Source organism: Theobroma umbraticum, unplaced genomic scaffold (genome assembly GCF_002168275.2).
Source record: "Theobroma umbraticum cultivar Fairchild unplaced genomic scaffold, ASM216827v3 scaffold_12.1, whole genome shotgun sequence".
Lineage (NCBI taxonomy): Eukaryota > Viridiplantae > Streptophyta > Magnoliopsida > Malvales > Malvaceae > Theobroma > Theobroma umbraticum.
The window spans coordinates 3,480,088-3,498,353 of NW_018397269.1; the positions used below are offsets into that span (position 1 = coordinate 3,480,088).

General features: G+C 32.3%; 1 protein-coding gene across 1 annotated transcript in view; it reads left to right on the top strand.

Annotated features, from left to right (window-relative positions):
• The first annotated feature begins 11,623 nt into the window (after positions 1 to 11,623).
• RFC1 (replication factor C1) overlaps positions 11,624 to 18,266 on the top strand; it is a 16,312-nt gene continuing 9,669 nt past the window's right edge. Inside the window, exons 1-13 of the mRNA XM_021441130.2 lie at positions 11,624 to 11,743; positions 11,868 to 11,924; positions 12,275 to 12,367; positions 13,143 to 13,610; positions 13,694 to 13,761; positions 13,988 to 14,063; positions 14,143 to 14,204; positions 14,296 to 14,444; positions 15,905 to 16,059; positions 16,344 to 16,532; positions 16,637 to 16,758; positions 16,864 to 17,071; positions 17,155 to 17,240. Coding sequence (XP_021296805.1) covers positions 11,922 to 11,924; positions 12,275 to 12,367; positions 13,143 to 13,610; positions 13,694 to 13,761; positions 13,988 to 14,063; positions 14,143 to 14,204; positions 14,296 to 14,444; positions 15,905 to 16,059; positions 16,344 to 16,532; positions 16,637 to 16,758; positions 16,864 to 17,071; positions 17,155 to 17,240 — 1,679 coding nt within the window. The 5' untranslated portion in view covers positions 11,624 to 11,743; positions 11,868 to 11,921. The remainder of the gene's footprint in view (positions 11,744 to 11,867; positions 11,925 to 12,274; positions 12,368 to 13,142; positions 13,611 to 13,693; positions 13,762 to 13,987; positions 14,064 to 14,142; positions 14,205 to 14,295; positions 14,445 to 15,904; positions 16,060 to 16,343; positions 16,533 to 16,636; positions 16,759 to 16,863; positions 17,072 to 17,154; positions 17,241 to 18,266) is intronic.

Genomic DNA, 18,266 nt, shown 5'->3' on the forward strand with positions numbered 1-18,266 from the left:
TAAGTTTTTACATTAAATTAATAAGTTTATGTTAAGATTTTTTAACTACTAGTTTTTGTTATAATTCTTTTTATATTTACTATTATTTGTTTAAAAATTAAAAATTTGTAACCGTTAGACACTTTAAACTTAAGAATATAAATTTAAATGTTTAATTTCTTAAAAGTTTATGTTTATTTTACGTGTTACGTTAAGTCTCACAAGTTTATATCAATATTTTGACATTGATTGTTTCACTTTTATAAAATTTTACGTTCATTCTTGTAAGTTTGCATCCAGGTTTTTTAATTATTAATTTTTATTATAATTATCTTTATCTTTACTATTATTCATTTATAAATTAAAATTTATAAACCGTTAAATACTTTAAATTCTATAATATAAATTTAAATATTTAATTTTCTAAAAAATTATATTTATTTGACTTAATTGACTTGTTAGGTTAAATCTCACATATTTATGTCAATATTTTAACAGTGTTTGTTCCATCTTTATAAGTTTTTACATTAATTCCTACAAGTTTATGTCAAGGTTTTTCAACTACTAATTTTCACTATAATTATTTTTATAATTACTATTATTCATTTATAAATTAAAATTTGTAAACCGTGATACACTTTAAACTCGAGAATATAAATTTAAATATTTAATTTTTAAAAAAATTATGTTTATTTAACTTAATTAACTTGTTATATTAAATCTCACACATTTATGTCAATGTTTTGATATTGCTTATTCTATATTTATAAGTTTTTACATTAATTCTTACAAATAGTGAAAGTTTTTCAAATACTAATGTTTTCTATAATTATTTTTATCCTTACTATCATTAGTTTACAAATTAAAATTTGTAAATAGTTAAACACTTTAAACTTGAGAATATAAATTTCAATGTTTAATTTCTCAAAAAATTATATTTATTTGATGAATTGACTTGTTATATTAAATCTCATGCATTTACGTCAATATCTAAACATTGCTTATTTCTTCTTTATAAGTTTTTTCGTTACTTTATGTTAAAAATTTTCAATTACTAATTTCCACTATAATTTTTTTATCCTTACTATTATTCATTTATAAATTAAAGTTTATAAACCGTTAAACACTTTAAACTCGAGTTTATAAAATTAAATATTTAATATTTCAAAAAATTATGTTTATTTGACTTAATTAACTTCTTATGTTAAATTTCTCATGTTTACTTAACTGAGCTAATTGCCCAATTATCCAAGGCCACAATGCCCAAGGTTCTGTCTTTTCTTCCTTGCTTTGTTGCACTCCTTCAACTTGTGACATAATTTTCTCCTTCTTTTAGACTAAATTGAGCAAAGTGGTAAATATGAAAATTGTAGTCTTATCTCTTAGATTTTTATTGCCTCAAAAATCATGTTAGTTGAACTTTTAAAATTAGAGTTATGTTCAAATTACTAGAAGATATTTAGGAGAAACATGAACCTTTTATGCACTCTTCTTTATCAATTTAAGCCTTTCTCATTTGCACACCTACAAAAGCAATAAACTCACTTTATAATAGCTACACTAAAAGAAAATTATCATTAAATTAAAATAAAATAACTTAAATTAAATTAACTTACCATGATTTACTAAACTTAATTAAAAATAAAAATATCTAATTTCTAAACTAATTCTCAAAACTTAGTCAATTTAATGCCCAAATTTGACAAAATGACTATAACATAAAGTTATCAGTAATTCACACTTGAATATATCATATATCTTAAATCAAAAGTGAGCAACATGAGTAGTATAATTATCATTACATGAGGGTCTGGGAACCCATTTTGTCTCGAAATGAAAATTTAGAGTCGTTACCAAATTTTTTGTAAGGTGCAATTGACCATCTATTTAAGTTGTTCTTTTTGATAAGGTCTTAAGTTAATTTTGGATTTGTCTAAAAAACAAAACTTGGTCTATGTATTTTTTTTAATTAGATTCGGGAATATGATTACACACAGGAAAGAATTGCATGCTCGTGATGCTCGTTCAATGAATGATACCAAATAATTACTTGTTATCTTATTTTAACCTTAATATTTAATATTTAACTTTATTTAATTATGAATGATAATTTTTTAATTGAAGACATTTCCCAAGTCCTCCTATCTTTTTGGTAAAATTTGAAAATATCTTCTCACTTAGAGAATTTCTTAGAAAGCTTATCTTTATAAGCTTCTGGAGAAATCTCATCATTAGGATTATTGGTCGAGCTTTATTTCAAAATTTAAATATACATGCAATGAACATGTAATGAATGTAGGGTATCTGTTTATGAATTTCAATTTATTAAATATGAGCTAAGATTGTTAATTAAAGGCATTTCCTAGACTCTCTCAATTTTTTGGTAAAATCAAAAAATGTTCATTCACCTAGAGAATTTTTTAAGAAACTTATCTTTTTGAGTTTTACGAGGAAATCTCATTATCGAGATCATTATTTGTACATTAGATATTTGAGTGTGTGCCAATAAATTGTAAATTTTTAATTATTTATTACAATCAACAACCTTTTATAGAAAACATTTCCTAGACCCTTCCTTCATTATAGTAAAATCTGAAAAAATCCTCTCACCTAGATAATTCCTTGAGGAAACTTATCATTTCTAGTTATTTGAGTAAATCCCATTATTGAAGTTGACAATTGTGCCTAGAATAAGCGTCGCATAATAAGATGCAAATTACAATTTATTTAAGGTTTGTTTGATAATCATAAAATACCTTCTAAATTTTTTTTGTGTAAAATATTTTACTTGAAAATCTAATATTTTCTATTATTTAGATAAACTATCAAAAATATTTGCTATTGTTTGGATTATCTTATGAAAAATATTTTTCAGTATTCAATTTTTTTTAAAAAAATTATCTTCAAAAGTTTTCTTCAAAACAATATTTAAAAACATTATAATCTAAAAAAGTAATACCTTACCAATTTAATTAAACTCAACAAATATTATCCAAAAATAATAGAAAAGAGAGAAAAGATTACTCAAATTACATACATGTTGAAATAAAATTATTTTGGAGGGATTAACAATAATTAATTAATTTTAAGTAAAATCAGTTCTACCTCATTCTTCATTAACTTCAATAAAGACTTTTGAAACATATTTTGAAGATAAAGTGGTTGGTTAGAGCTCTTTCTAACTTTTATTTTTTTTTCTCAAATAATAGATTTTAAAGTTGACACATCATCCATATTTCAATCAACATTTGAGATTGAAGAACAAATTTGGAAACAAAAACCCATTTACCCAAAAGGAGCAAAGCCAGCTCAACCATTCACCCAAGAGATCCTAAGTCTATATAAAATCCCCTATTTACAAACCTGCATTGAATACCTACATAACAAGCCTACAAGCTGCATAATACACATTTAGGAAAGCAACAAATCATTGCAAATAAGACAAAACATAAAAACAACCTTGAAAATATATAGATACATGTATTCGATCCTTAAAAGGTAGGTTATGTCCTAATTCTTTCATGATCTCTAATAAGCTTCAAACTGATAAAATGAATCTTGAAATCTAAAAATTAGAGATCTTATCTTTGGGTAGATAGTACTGTTTATTGCAATATTCATGGTTGACTATGAATTTTTGTACCAAGCTCTTCAAATCGACAGTAGATCTTGAAAGGGGAAGATTATTAAAAGAAAAAAGAGTTTTCTTTTGAAAAGAAAAAAGAAAAAAGAGGAAAACGAAGAGAGTGGGAGGTGCCAGCAACTACACTAGGAGAAGGAGAGATGCAATTTTGATAGAAAAAAAAAAGAAAGAAAGAAAAAAAAAGGAAGAAAAAGTTTTGATAACAAAAAAAGAGAAAGAAAGAAAGGGAGGAAAAAAAGGAAAAAAAGGAAAGGTTGTTGGTCAAGAAGACTTGTGATGTTACCGATAATGGTGGGAAGAGGAAAGAAAAGTAGTAGATCAAGTGAGAGAGAAAATGGGTTGGGATAGAAGGGGGGAAGAAGAAGAGGATTGGGATAGAGAAAGAGCTTGTGTTTTGGAAATAGTCTTAAGCCTTTATGGGATTAATGGCTTATTTTTCGTTGACTTTCTAAAAAGTTTTACTTTCTAAATACATTTGTACTCAACCAAACACTTAAATTACTGAAAGTATTGTTTACAAAATATTTTCATGCTTTCCAAATAGACCTTTAATATGAATTAAAGTTTTTTACCAAAAGCATTTCTTGGATCCTTCCATCTTTATGGTAAAAAACAAATCTTCACCTAGAGAATTTTTCAGGAAAGTTTTCCTTGCAAACTCCTTGGGAAGGTATCATCATTGGAGACATCATTTGTTTTAAAATATATGCATCGTGATGCAAAATTTTGTTTATTTAATATGAACGATGACTTTTTGTTTTTTTTTGTCTTTTTGGTTAAATCTAAGAACACTCTTTTACCTAATGAGTTTTTTGAGAGATTTATCCTTATAAGTTTTTTGAGAGAGTCTCGTCATCAAAGTAGTCATTTGTTACGAAACAGTATTTATCAAAAATGTATGATATGAATATATATGTGTATGTACCTATGATAAAAAAAATGGTTAAAATGTTTATATACTATATTTTTTATTATCATGATACTTTCATTTTATATTATTATTGTTGTTATCTAATCTTAAAATTATTACATTTAATTTTGTACAGATTAACTTAAATTCAAAATAAATAAATAAATTATACATATATATTTTAAACCTTAGTGATTTATATATTTTACTCTTATCATCATATTCTTCCATTATATATATATTTTTAACATCTTTCCAACCTGCATATATTTCATATATATTTTTTATATATCTATCTACTTTATTATTCATATATATTTATATATATTATATTTTATAATTTTTAGAATTTATTATCATATTATTTAATAGTTAAAATGATTAACAAAATAAAATAATAATAATTCCAATAAAAATAAGCCAATCAACATCTTATAACCCAATAGCACAAAAATGTAAAAAGAAAGGCCCAAGTAACATATAATCTGTTCCTAACTGACCCAAGATGAAAAGCCAACGCCTAGTCTAAGCCTAAAATAGTGTAAGCAGGCTTTCATGGTAACTTTTTAATAGGCCTTGCTCAGAGACAATAATGGGTCGAATAACTAATCTTTCAAAACAACATCGTTTCGTTCTTCCCCTTTTAAACCTAACCAGCAAAAACATCGTATTCCTTCCCCTATGTCATGAGCCCACCTTGTATCGGATTATGACAAGGTAGGGTTGTTTAAGAGATTGAGTCTTTTGTACTTGTAAGGGAAATATTCCCTTTTTAAACATTGTAATGGCTTGTGATGACATCTTTAAAATACATGCCAAATTTAAAGGGGAAAAAACCCTTAGGAAAGTAATGTCCTCATTTCAAGCATTGCAATGGCTATTGGAAGTATATTTGTAAAATTTTGTAAACTCTTTGTAGGAGGTGAGCAATTGGTGGATTGTTAGGTTGTCTCACTAGTAGAAGTATGTATATAGCGAACCATTTATGGTTGCCTCTACATCTCGATGATGACGTGTCTTGGTCCCTTTATACTCATTTTCATATGAATAAATCATTTTTATTTATATGGCTCTAGTGGTTGCATGTATGACATTCGGTATGCCTTATTATTTTTATGTACATTACCTTAATCTAATTTATAGTTATTGTTGATGTTTGTTTAAATCTAGACGAGTTATGGGTTGGCTTGCGTGGAAGAGTCCACTTAAGTACCACACGAACTTTTACATACTTAAACGAAAGAGCGTAGTTCGTGACAATTGGAATCAAACCACAAGTGAGACGTGCTAAGTTAAAGAGTAAACATGGTAGCCACACGAAGTTCATTAGAGGACCATTTGAGGATTGATGAGCTAAAGGTCGTGGTGGTTGCAACAAAAGCTTTGATGGTCCTGAACGAGCAAATAGATGAAATTAAGACAATTTAGGGAGAATTGTTCGAGATGATTAATACCATGAGTGATGAGATTAGGGATGTGTTGAGCACTCTCTAAAGTGAGATTGGAGAATTGAAAGCTTCGGTAAACCTTTTGGTTATTATTGCAGGTAATGTTAGCGCAAACTCAGGAAATTGAGATAAAAGGGCCACAGTGTCGAAGCTCAAGCAATACGAAAGGGCAAAGATGCTAGGGAGTTGAGAACTTCCTTTTTGATATGGAGTAGTATTTTCGAGTTGTGCGTATAGAGTTAGAGGAGGACAAAGTGACGATGGATTCAATATATCTTGTTAGGGACGTGAAGTTATGGTGGTGTTCCAAACTCATTGATGGTGAGTGCCGCATCAACACTTGGGCGGACCTTAAGCAATAACTGAAGAAGCAATTTTTTCTTGAGAATGTTGAGTATATGGCGAGATGAAAGGTGTGTGAGTTGTCACAAATGGGATCAGTACGAGAGTTCATGAGGAACTTCTCTACTTTAATGTTAGATATCAGGGATATGACTGAAAATGATAGACTATTTTATTTTTTTGAGGGTTTGAAACCATGGGTGAGGATGGAGTTACAGCGATAAAAGGTACAAGATGTGCCTTCGACGATGGCGGTTGTTGAGTGCTTTACTGATTATAGGGAAAACTCTAACAAAAAGAAGAACCTCCATCCAAGACTAGTAGCTTTAGCTTAAACAGTGGGGTAAAATTTTTGAGAGTTAGTAAACCGTCGAGTGGAGAAAGTTGTAAGAGACCACCTACTAGAGATTGACCTTAATTAAGAACAAATAAGCCATCCCTTTCCTTATTGTAAGTTATCTAATGTTTTTCAGAGAACAACCATGTGTGGTACCATTTATAATTCTACCAAGAATGGGAAGAGGATTATACCAACTATACAATTTAAGAAAGGGATCAAGAAAGGTGAGCCTTCTTATATGGCCATATCGATCTATAAATACGAAAATACCACGAATCCAATACCCGAAGAAGTGGAACTAGTTTTGAAAGAATTTCAAGAGATGATGCCAGAAAACTACTTAAGGTTCTACCACCTAAATAAGTTGTCAGTCACGAGATGTAATTACTCCTAAAAGTCAATCACCTTGCAAAAGGGCCATATAGGATGACTCCTCTAGAATTAGCGGAGCAAAGGAAACAATTAGATGAGCTAATTCAGGTTAGATTTATTCGATCATTTAAGGCACCTTTTAGGGTCTTAGTATTCTTTCAAAAGAAGTAAGATGAGAGTTTACAATTGTGCGTGAATTACTAGCTTTGAATAAAGTCACAGTTAAGAATAAATGTCATATCCCTCTTATAGCAGATCTCTTTGACTTGCTGAGTTATATAAAGTACTTCTCCATATTATATTTGAGATTAAGATACAATCAAGTAAGAGTGGTTGAGGGAGATAAACCAAAAACCACTTGCGTAACACAGTATGGCATATTTGAATTTCTTATTATGCCTTTTGGACTAACTAATGGTCTTGTTTCTTTTTGCACATTGATAAATTAGGTGTTCCATGATTATCTAGACAAGTTTGTGGTAATCTACTTGGATGATATTGTAGTGTACAGTTCAACTTTAAAAGAGCATCAATGGCACTTACAGTAAGTTTTTTGAAGGCTACGCGACAACCAGTTCTATGTGAAAAGGGAGAAATGTGCATTCGCATAAACCCAAATTTAGTTCCTTGGCCACATAATTGAACAAGGGCACATCCAGATGGATGTGCAGAAAGTGAAGGCTATTAAAGAGTGGGCCACCCCTAAAAATACAACTAAACTTCTTTCGTTCTTAGGGCTAGCCAATTATTATCAGAGATTTATAGAATGATATTCAAGAAGTACAGTAGCACTACAGATTGTTGAAAAAATGACAAAAGTGGAGTTAGATGTCATAATGCCAAGAAGCTTTGAAGGCTTGAAAAATGCGATGATGATAGATCTCATTTTATCACTCCTTGATATTGCAAGACCATTCGAGGTATAGACAAATGCATCAATACTTTACCTTGAAGGAGTGTTGTTACAAGATAGACACCCGGTTGCGTTTGAAAGCCAAACATTGAATGAAGTTGAGAAGAGATATATGGCATAGGAGAAATAACTACTAGTAGTGATTCACTATTTATAGGCTTGACGACATTGCTTGCTAGGATCACAATTCGTGATTAAGACTGACAACACAGTCATAAGTCATTTCCTCATGCAACTAAAACTTACAATGAAACAGGCGAGATGGGAAGAGTTCCTAACTGAGTTTGATTTCTTTTTTGAGCACAAAGCCAGAAAGGTTAACCGTATGGTAGATGCCTTCAGTAGAAAGTTGAATTCATAGCTTTAAGAGTGATTGCACCAATGATAGCCAATAAAGTGACTACAGACATTTGTAATCTTATTAAGGAAAACTTGCATCGAGATCCCTAAGTAGCCATTATGAAGTTGGTAGAAAGTGAAAAATTGAAATAATTTTGGTGAAAAGTAAACTCTTTCTAATGAAAGAACCACACATATTTGTTCCAAGAGTGGGATAGCTTAGGCAAAAATTAATGCGAGAATGTCAAGACACTCTTTGGACAAGACATCCAAGTTGGCAGTTGATCATTAAATTATTGAAACAGGTTACTATTGGCTTCATATATGGCAAGATGTTAATAGATTATATGAAGATGTGCCTCATTTGCCGACAAGAAAAATTAGACAAACAAAGATCTATAAGAATGCTCAATCTCTATCGGTGTTTTGACCAAACCGTGGGAAAGTATTTCTCTAAACTTTATGGTAGGACTTCTAGAGAAATGACAACGATCTTGGTGGTGGTGGACCATTTCTCTAAGTAAGTGACATTCATTTCGATGTAGAAGTTTAGCTCCACAAAAGAAATGGCTCATACGGTTTTTAAACATGTGATAAATATTAAGATGTTCCTAAAAGCATTATCAGCGACAAAAATTTAAGGTTTACAACCTTTTTCTGGAAAAAAGCTTTTCAAGCTATTGATGTTAAAACTGAACATATCTTCCAATAATCGCCCACAAATAGATAGTTAAATAGAATGCTTCAATAGGTTGTTAGAAGAATACCTATGACATTTAGTATAGGCAAACCAGAAGAATTAGCCTAACCTATTAGATGTGGCTTACAATCTCCCAATTCACAGAAAAGCTCAGCCACTAATAGAACCCCTTTCGAGGTCGTCATCGGATAATAACTTAGATTTCTCCATACTTTAGTGGAATCCTATAGTGGGAAGTGTCCCCGAACATTTAACTTTGGTAAGGAGGTGGAGACAAAACATTGAAATCGATAGAGCCTAGTTAGAGAAAACTTCTAGCCGTATGAAGAAGTGGATAGATAAAGGTTGAAAGGAGCAACACTTTAAGGTGAAAAGATCTAGTGCTGGTGAAGTTGATACTTGAAAAGCTTTATTCTATAGAAGAGGGATCCAAACTAGTATGAAAGTATGAATGTCTAGTGTTAGTTGTAGCCAAGGTAGGGAAGACTTCTTATAGGATTAATCCACCTAAGTGGATAAAGGTACGCCCCTTGTTTCACGTCAGCAACCTAAAACCATTCCATGCAGAGCCAACAGATGTTAGCAAGAGTGGAGCCAAAAAAGTTGCCATTAGCACCATGCCACCATCACAACATCTAGTGGAAGAGATTTTAGCAAAAAGGTTGATGATAATCACCCGACGACCAATGATATCAATTAGAAGAAGGAAGGCAATCTTCATGCTTTCCAACAAAAGATTGAAGAATTTCAAGCCAACCAATCAATGAAGACGTCAATAGATTGAGTGAGGGAGGATGTCATGAGTTAAACATATACTGGACTATGACAAGATAAAGTTGTCCAGGAAATTGAGTCTTTTGTACTTGTAAAGAAAATATCGCCCTTTCAAACATTGTAATGTCTCATGGTGACATCTTTTAAAGTACTTGTTAAGTCTTTAGGGGGGAAAACCCTTTAGGAAAATATTGTCTTTATTTCAAGTATTGTAATAGTTATTGGTAGAACACTTGTAAAATCTTATAAACTCTTTATAGGGGGTAAGCAATCGACAAATTGTTAGACTGCCTCACTGATAAAAGTATGTATGTAGCAAACTACAACGATGGCATGTCTTGGTCCCTTTGTACTCATTTTCATATTAATAAAACATTTTTCTTTATATGGCTCTAGTGGTTGCATGTATGGTATTTGATATGTCCTATTATTTCGATGTGCATTGTCTTAATCTAATTTATGACTATTATTGATATTTGTTCCGATCTAGACGAGTTATTAGCTGGCTTGTGTGGAAGCATCCACTTAAGCGTTGTAGAACTATCGCATATTTAAGCAAATGCGCATAGTTTATGACACCCTACCTTATTTCCTCTTTTTCTCTTCTTTCTCAGCTATAAACTATCAGTTTTCAGAACAGAACTTCACTATCGTTCAAACCACTACAAAGCTTCAATATCTATGCTATGTATCAATTACTTTTTCACCTCTACCTACCGTTCATTGTCACCATAACCATTGCACCTCATATTGATCCTAAACCCTTTCAATCTATGCTAAAATCAACTCCTAAATACCCTGAACTCTTAAACAACCATTGCACCTCTACTCATTCTTGCACCTCTTCCCACCCTCGAACCCAAATCGTCGAGTAAGGTTTCCTACCTGAGAATTAGATGAACACTATATCTATTGTTTAAGGTTTTAATCACTCTCTTTTTCTTACTAATTCATTGTATATAATTTTTTACTCCATTTGTATAGCTATCTGCCTTTTCGGTGCTTCTTCATATTTTTCGAGTTCCCTATTAATCCTATTTGCATTTGATTTTTGATCTATTTTTGCTAGGAGTATGCAGCAATCAGTTACAACCAAGTAATTAACCTTAACTTTTTTTTTGAAAATTTTTTCTTTAAAAAAAGTTACTTATTTTTTAGAGTTTTTCTAAATTTTTGTTTAACTTGGTTTTTACTTTTAAGAAATAGACAAGTTGAAAAAAAACTAAACCAAACAAGCATAACTACAGAACTCTAGGCAATCTATCATGGATTAGAGTTATGTTGGTCTAAAAGTTATAGGAAAGTACAAGTGGAAACATATTCGCTTCTAGCAGTGCAGAAAATACAAAATTAAGAAAACGATCTAGAGTCAAATATCCAGTTATTACAATCAATCAGATAATTACTTTACAAAAAATGAAAATGTCACTTATTTCACATACATTGTGAAGCTAATCAGTTGTGTCGATTGGATGACCACTCATTATAATGATTTAAACATAAATTACAAGTTTATAATATTCTCCCTATAAATATTTCTTATTTATTACTACAGACTTTCTAAGTGTTCATTGGCTTAGAATGTTATTTTAAATAAATTCAATAAAATTTCCCCTTATATGAAAAAAAAAAAAAAAAAAAAGCTTCCATGGCCACCCTTTTAACCCACACGTGACATGGCAAAAGGGGGAATCTCTCTTGGGTATGTTATGGAAGATTCTTATGTGGGAAAGTCAAATATTTTTTTATTAATTATTATTAATATTATTTAGAAAGGTTTTAATGGAGATTTAGAGTTTCTAAAATTATTTTTGAATCTTTTTATTTGAGAAAGGAAATGTCAAAAAAGGTCAAGAGCCATTTTCTGTTTCAAGCTCTTCTAGCCATGGCGTGAGTCCTCCCCCCCTTTTCTTTCCTTTTCCCTCTTTTCGAAAGCACAGCTGGGAAAATTAAAATATTTCAAAAAGAAACGAAACACTATACGTAAATTCTGCCTTACTTTGTTCTTGTAACCCTTTCACTAATCTGGATTTTAAACTGTTTCCTTTGACAAAATTGCGTGTACATTGCTTAGTTATACTTACAGTTGGTGAAATTTCGTGTGCAGATTGTGTTGAGAAGGTCAAATCCCGAAGAAATTGAGCCTCCTTAAGCATCGGATATGGTGAGTTTCGGCTTTTGAACTCCCAAGAGTTTTTTTTTTCCTCCTCCAAATTCTTAAACATGAACTATAGACAGTTAGGGTTTAAGGGGTTTTTTTTTTTAATCTGCTTTGTTATTTAGAAAACAAAAACTTGTTTTTTTTTTCCTTTTTGATAAAAGGGGGAAAGGAGCCTTTTTAACCCTACATTTTCACTAGAAAACTGGGAGGTTTTCTTTTTTTTTTTTTTTCATTTTTTTTGATCTTCTGCAACAATCAAATAGGGAATTATTGTTCATATATGAAATGTGATCTTTAATTATTTGCCTGCTTTTTTTTGGATACAATGGGCCTTGCTTTGGTGTTGATTGCAGTCGGATATTAGGAAATGGTTTATGAAAGCGCATGATAAAGGCAAAGGCAATGCCTCAAAGCCGGCAAACCCGGCGCCAACCAATACAGATTCTGTGAGTATATCTTTTGCCATTTTTATATGTATATTTCTTCTTGCATAAGATTTCACCACGGTTCTTTTGCTTAGGTTTTTGGCAATAATATTGGAAATTGAATGATATCCATGTATTGCCATCTGAAGATTCTATTTAGGTTGTTTCACAATTCTGTGAAGAATTGCTGTGACTTGTTGTTTGGTTGCTGAGAGTACACCGAAAGGAAAAGGAATATCATACGACTGTATTTTTGTTTTATAAGGTCCAGTTGTGTACTTAGTTTCTTTAGTTTCTTTCCTGAATGAGAAAAACTTTACAACCAATTTTAATATACCGAGTTTAAAGAAAAGCAAGAGAAATAAAAAATAGTTTAAAATGATAATCTTTTATGTTTTCCCTGGCTTTATTAGCAACCAACCAACAATAAACTAACTGAGACTTTGTTTTACCATTTTAAAATGAAAATAAGCATTTTTGTCACCAACATGAGGATGCTATATGTCACATGAAAAGCTTTGAATCAAGGAGTAAGTGAAGGGAGGGATTCGTATGAGTAATTGAAGGCTCCTATAGGACCAAATGCTAATGTGTGGCTCAATCTATACGTAATTGGCTGGAAGCATATGTTAATTTTAGTACCTAGAGGGAAATGACAATGAAGAAAGCATGAATGGGCAGATATGAATCTCCCTCCGTCCTCGTTCTTGGCCAAAATTATTCTTAAAATGTTGGTCTAACTTATGCTTAAATGTTTCTTTCTTTATCTGATTTTTGTCATTTGAAATTTATCAAGGTACTTGGAGGCCAAGAAACTTCTGGCAGAAGGAAAACTAGCAAGTATTTTCCTGCAGGAAAACAACAGCCAAAAGGTGAACAAGGAACGGAGGAACTTCCAGCCAAGAGAAAAGTTCAAAATGAAAATGAAAGTGTTGAAAAGCCCCCACCTTCGAAGAAACCAAGCAAAGTTGATATTGATGATGACTTTGTTTTCCCCAAATCAAAGAATACTGTTGATGTCACTCCCAGTAAGAAACGGAAGAGTGGTTCAGGAAGGGGTGTTGCACAAAAAGCTGAAGATAATGATGAAAGTGATGAAGATGATGCTAAGGACTTGGAGTCTCCTGTAAAGTCTGGTGGCAGGGGGGGGCGTGGTGGCAGGGGTGCATCAGTGGCACCAGCTAGTGGAAGGGGCAGAGGCCGTGGACGAGGTGGATTTATGAATTTTGGAGAAAGGAAAGATCCTCCTCATAAAGGAGAGAAGGTGGAGCTATATTAGAAATGTCTGATTTAATCATAATTGGATCAGCATGAATACTGGTTAACATTGAATTTCTGTTATGTCAGGAAGTCCCTGAAGGTGCTTCTGATTGCTTAGCTGGTCTAACTTTTGTAATTAGTGGAACGCTTGACAGGTATTTTATTTGTTATTGATATTGACATTCAAGTACTTATTCCTCTTGCTCTCATGTGTAAAACTATTCTTGATGCATTTCTTCTCAGCAACATGGAGCAATAGACCATATTTTTCTATGAAGGGTTTTACTTACAATTGCATTTTTTTAAATATTTATTTATGGATGATTTTCCTGATGGATCGGGCCTTTATGGCATCATAATCATTGAACTTTTCCCTTACAGTTTAGAAAGAGAGGAAGCAGAGGACTTGATCAAACGCCATGGTGGTCGTATTACTGCAGCCGTCAGCAAAAAAACGGTTATTCTATTCTTATACCTGAAGATCTCTTTACTTCCTGTCCCAATTTTGGCAAGTGATTAACATTCTCCATCTGCAGAATTATCTTTTATGCGATGAAGATATTGAGGGTCGAAAGTCCTCTAAAGCCAAAGAGCTTGGGTTTGTTGTCCCCCTTATTGGAAAATTTAAGTTTGAATTCCTTATTGCCCTGTTTCTTTTGTTTAATCTTAGTTTTTATTTCTTATTGTAGCATTCCTTTTCTTACTGAGGATGGATTGTTTGACATGATCCGTGCTTCAAATCGTGGAAAAGCTCATTCAAAAGAAGAGTCAAAAAAATCTGCAGAAAGCTTTGCTGCGTCTCTACCTAAGAAGAGCCCCCAGAAAATGGAAGTGAAGAGTATGGCCCAAATAATGATGCACTTTAGCTTCTGCTGCATTTTTTTAGTGGTTGACCACATAATAGTATATATGGTTGTTATGACATGACTTTTACTTACAAGTAGCAAGATGGTGAAATTTTGACTACTTACTTGCCAAAGGATTTTATTCTTGCCACTGGATTTTGTTCTTGCCACTCTTGTTTGTGTAAACTTTCAATGAAGGTTGATGAAATTCCACTGTTAGCTACTATTTTACAATGTGTAGAATACATTCTAGAGGTTATGACTGGGTTTATGGTGGTGCCAAACCTGGAGGTTGGTGTTATTGTTATAGGTTTTTCCCTTTTTATGTCCATCCATTTGTTTGCTGATGTGGCTCAGCCATGATGCCAAAGAATCCTATCTTTTTGTTGCAGCTCTTATCCTTAAGCTTGTTTAGATGATATTCTCATTTATTTTTGTACTATTTTATATGTCTGTACTTTTGCTGTATGATGGATTCTGGAATGCAGGCCTTATTGCTTTTCATACTTACTATCTAGTAGTTCTTAGCTGAATAAGTTCTTTCATGGTTGACACAGGAAAACTGGAACATGCCAAAAATTTTGTAGATCCAGCTTTCCAACTAGAATAGAAGTATATGACTATATGAAACTATAAGTTTGTAAGCTTGTAAGCTAGTTTTTTCTATTTTATTGTGATTGTGGAGCTCTCCGAGAGGTCAGTTCTTCTTGTTTTCAGTGATGAAGAACCCACTGATACCCATGTTTGTTATGTTCTTGATATCATTGCATTTTCTAGTTTAACTATTTAGAGTTACTATTCATACTAATAATAAAAGCACTTTTCTGTTGATATGCAGTTTCCTTTTTTCACATCGTTTTGAAAAATGTTCATGTTCTGACCAACAATGCTTTGAACTGCTTGTGAATTTTACCTTTATTATTATTATTATGATTATTATTATTATTATTATCACGCACATGGAGCACACTGTTATTTGCTGTTGCTACTTTTAGCATAATAAATCTGCAGTTCATAGCTTTGGATAGAAAGGAATCTTTATAATTGTATTCTTTGAATATCCAATGCAGTTAGTGAGTTCTTTTACTTGTATCGATAATTCTTCTCCTTTTCCTTTACTTGCCTGTTCTTAAATGGTAGCCGTTTCTCTACTATGGTCATGCCATCACTTTCTGCTCTCCTGGTATCCAAACTTAATGGCTGATCTATCTATTGTTTTCCACCTCTTACTTGTATCTTTTTTGTCTCTCAAACTGGATATGAATCTTTGGCCACTTCTGTATATAGCTAGATTTATATTCCATTTTTCCATGCTACGAACAAATTGCTGAAGATTGTCATCTTATGTAACTTTCTTTGAATTGTGCATGTAGTTTCATTTTTAAATGAACTTTGATTTGCCATTATTTTTAGTTTAAACCATTGTCTTCAACTTATGCTGCTTCTTGCATAGGCAACTCTTCATCAGCAAAGATATCTGGTAAAAGTTCGACTACAAGTGTCTCATCCACGAAGCAGAGAGGGCAACCAATCCAGCAGTCGTCTCTGACATGGACTGAAAAATATAGGCCAAAAGTTCCAAATGAAATAACTGGGAATCAATCATTGGTATGAGTTTCTACTGTGTCATCCTTTATCAGGATATGTTTTAACATTAATTTCTGTTTTCAGAAGGCTAGTGGTCATCTTGCTCACTTTTTCATAAAAAACCACTGATGTGGCACCTCAAATTGGCCATTGATATGGGTTATTGACCTCCAAATATGAGGAAAAATTTGGAGAAAAAATTGTACGCATCCATGTTAGAATCAAAACCACGTCCAAAAGTCCTGAGTCTGAGCAACATATGCTGGAAGCATTCTCATTATAATCTCTTTTTGTCATGGCTGCAGGTTAACCAACTTCACAATTGGTTGGCACATTGGAATGAGCAATTTCTTGGAAATGGAAGTAAGGGAAAGGGCAAAAAGCAAAATGATCCTGGTGCCAAAAAGGCTGTCCTATTGAGTGGAACACCTGGCATTGGGAAAACTACATCAGCAAAGTTGGTTAGTCAGATGCTAGGTTTCCAGACCATTGAGGTGGAGTTTATTTTACCAAAATCAATCTTGATTATTAGTTTAAATTCAGATTACATTGCCCAAAACTAATGTCTGTTGATGCGTATCCTGCATTTTTCATATAGGTAAATGCTAGTGATAGTCGTGGGAAGGCTGATGCCAAAATTTCTAAAGGAATTGGTGGAAGCAATGCAAATTCAATAAAGGAACTTGTTAGCAATGAAGCCTTGAGTGTTAACATGGATCGGTTTGTTTTCTGTTCTTATGGAATCTTTGTGTCATTTCATAGGAAATTTATAAACCTTTTTCAAATATTTTCTCAGACAATTTAATTTTTTAATGGAAATTGCAGTTCAAAACATGTAAAGACTGTCCTGATCATGGATGAGGTGGATGGCATGTCTGCTGGTGATAGAGGTGGAATAGCTGATCTTATTGCCAGCATAAAAATTTCCAAAATCCCAATCATTTGCATCTGTAATGACCGATACAGTCAGAAATTGAAGAGTCTTGTGAACTATTGCTTGCTACTCAGTTTCCGTAAACCCACAAAACAACAGGTACAGTTTATTAAACTTTTAGTTTTTCCTTTTGGATATGTATTATAGATTTTTTTTTTATTAAATTTCTGCCTATTTTGCAGTTACTCAGATCTATGTACTTACTATCATGTGGCTTCCATTATCCAATTTTTTGTACCTGCTATTGTCTTGGTTTTTATCTTATGCAGTAAGATGTAGACAAATTATATGAAGGGCTTTCATATCTGTATGTTTGCTGCTGATCCTCGAACAATTCATGATACAACAGCAACATGCAGCAACAAGAAAACCTTTACCTACTGCATGGGATTAATCACAAGCCTTTTTTACAGATCAAGATACTTAAGTAAAACTTTTAAAAGTTTGAGATGGTTTCTTACTTGCCCTTTCAGATTTTTCCCCTGATGTAATGAGCTGATTCAGTACCACATTTTAGGGCCAGTATGTGGCCTTTTTTTCACTAAAACCAGCAAACTTAAGCCTATGTTTTATATTGTTCCCAGCATCAGGCCAGTACACTCAGATTTCAGCTGTACTCGCATGTTTTGGCCACAAAGGCTGAAAACTTTTTCCCCTGCCAACCCCAAAAAAAAAAAAAATCTCATCATAATCCCAAAGATTCAACACTAGATCCAAATAAACTCGTCATTTTATGAGTCACCGCTGTGAATTATCACAGAGTTGAAAACATGCAACTGTAGAAGCTCAAGAGTGAGTGTTCTGTTCTTTTTTTTTTTTGGTTCATTTTTTGTCTGGGATCTTGAAGGGCCCAGATTTCTTATTTGATGAACATTGGAGGAAGAGGAATGTATTATGTGAAGCCTTACACTAGAGATTTACCAGCATCCCAAGTTTAGAGTAGCCATGACTCCAATTATCCTCTTTTTTCTAATTAAAATAGGAAAAGAGACCCTTGCTTTGCTCGAAAGAGATAGAGAGATAGATTGGGTTGATGTTTAGTCAATGAATTTTAATCTCTGGCATCTTTATGTTGGTGTATGTTCTGTTTTAATGAAGATACTTAGACCATGATTTGGCCTTGATGCTGTATGGGTTATTTGACTTTCACAGAAGCTTCAGATTGTGGTATCTATTTTGAAATATGAAAGAGTTCGCATATACTGCGTAGGAACTGCAATTTGGTCTAAGTATCCTGTTTATGTCATTTTTTTTTTGAAAAGTGGAATTTATTGGCCATTAACCGATAAACCAT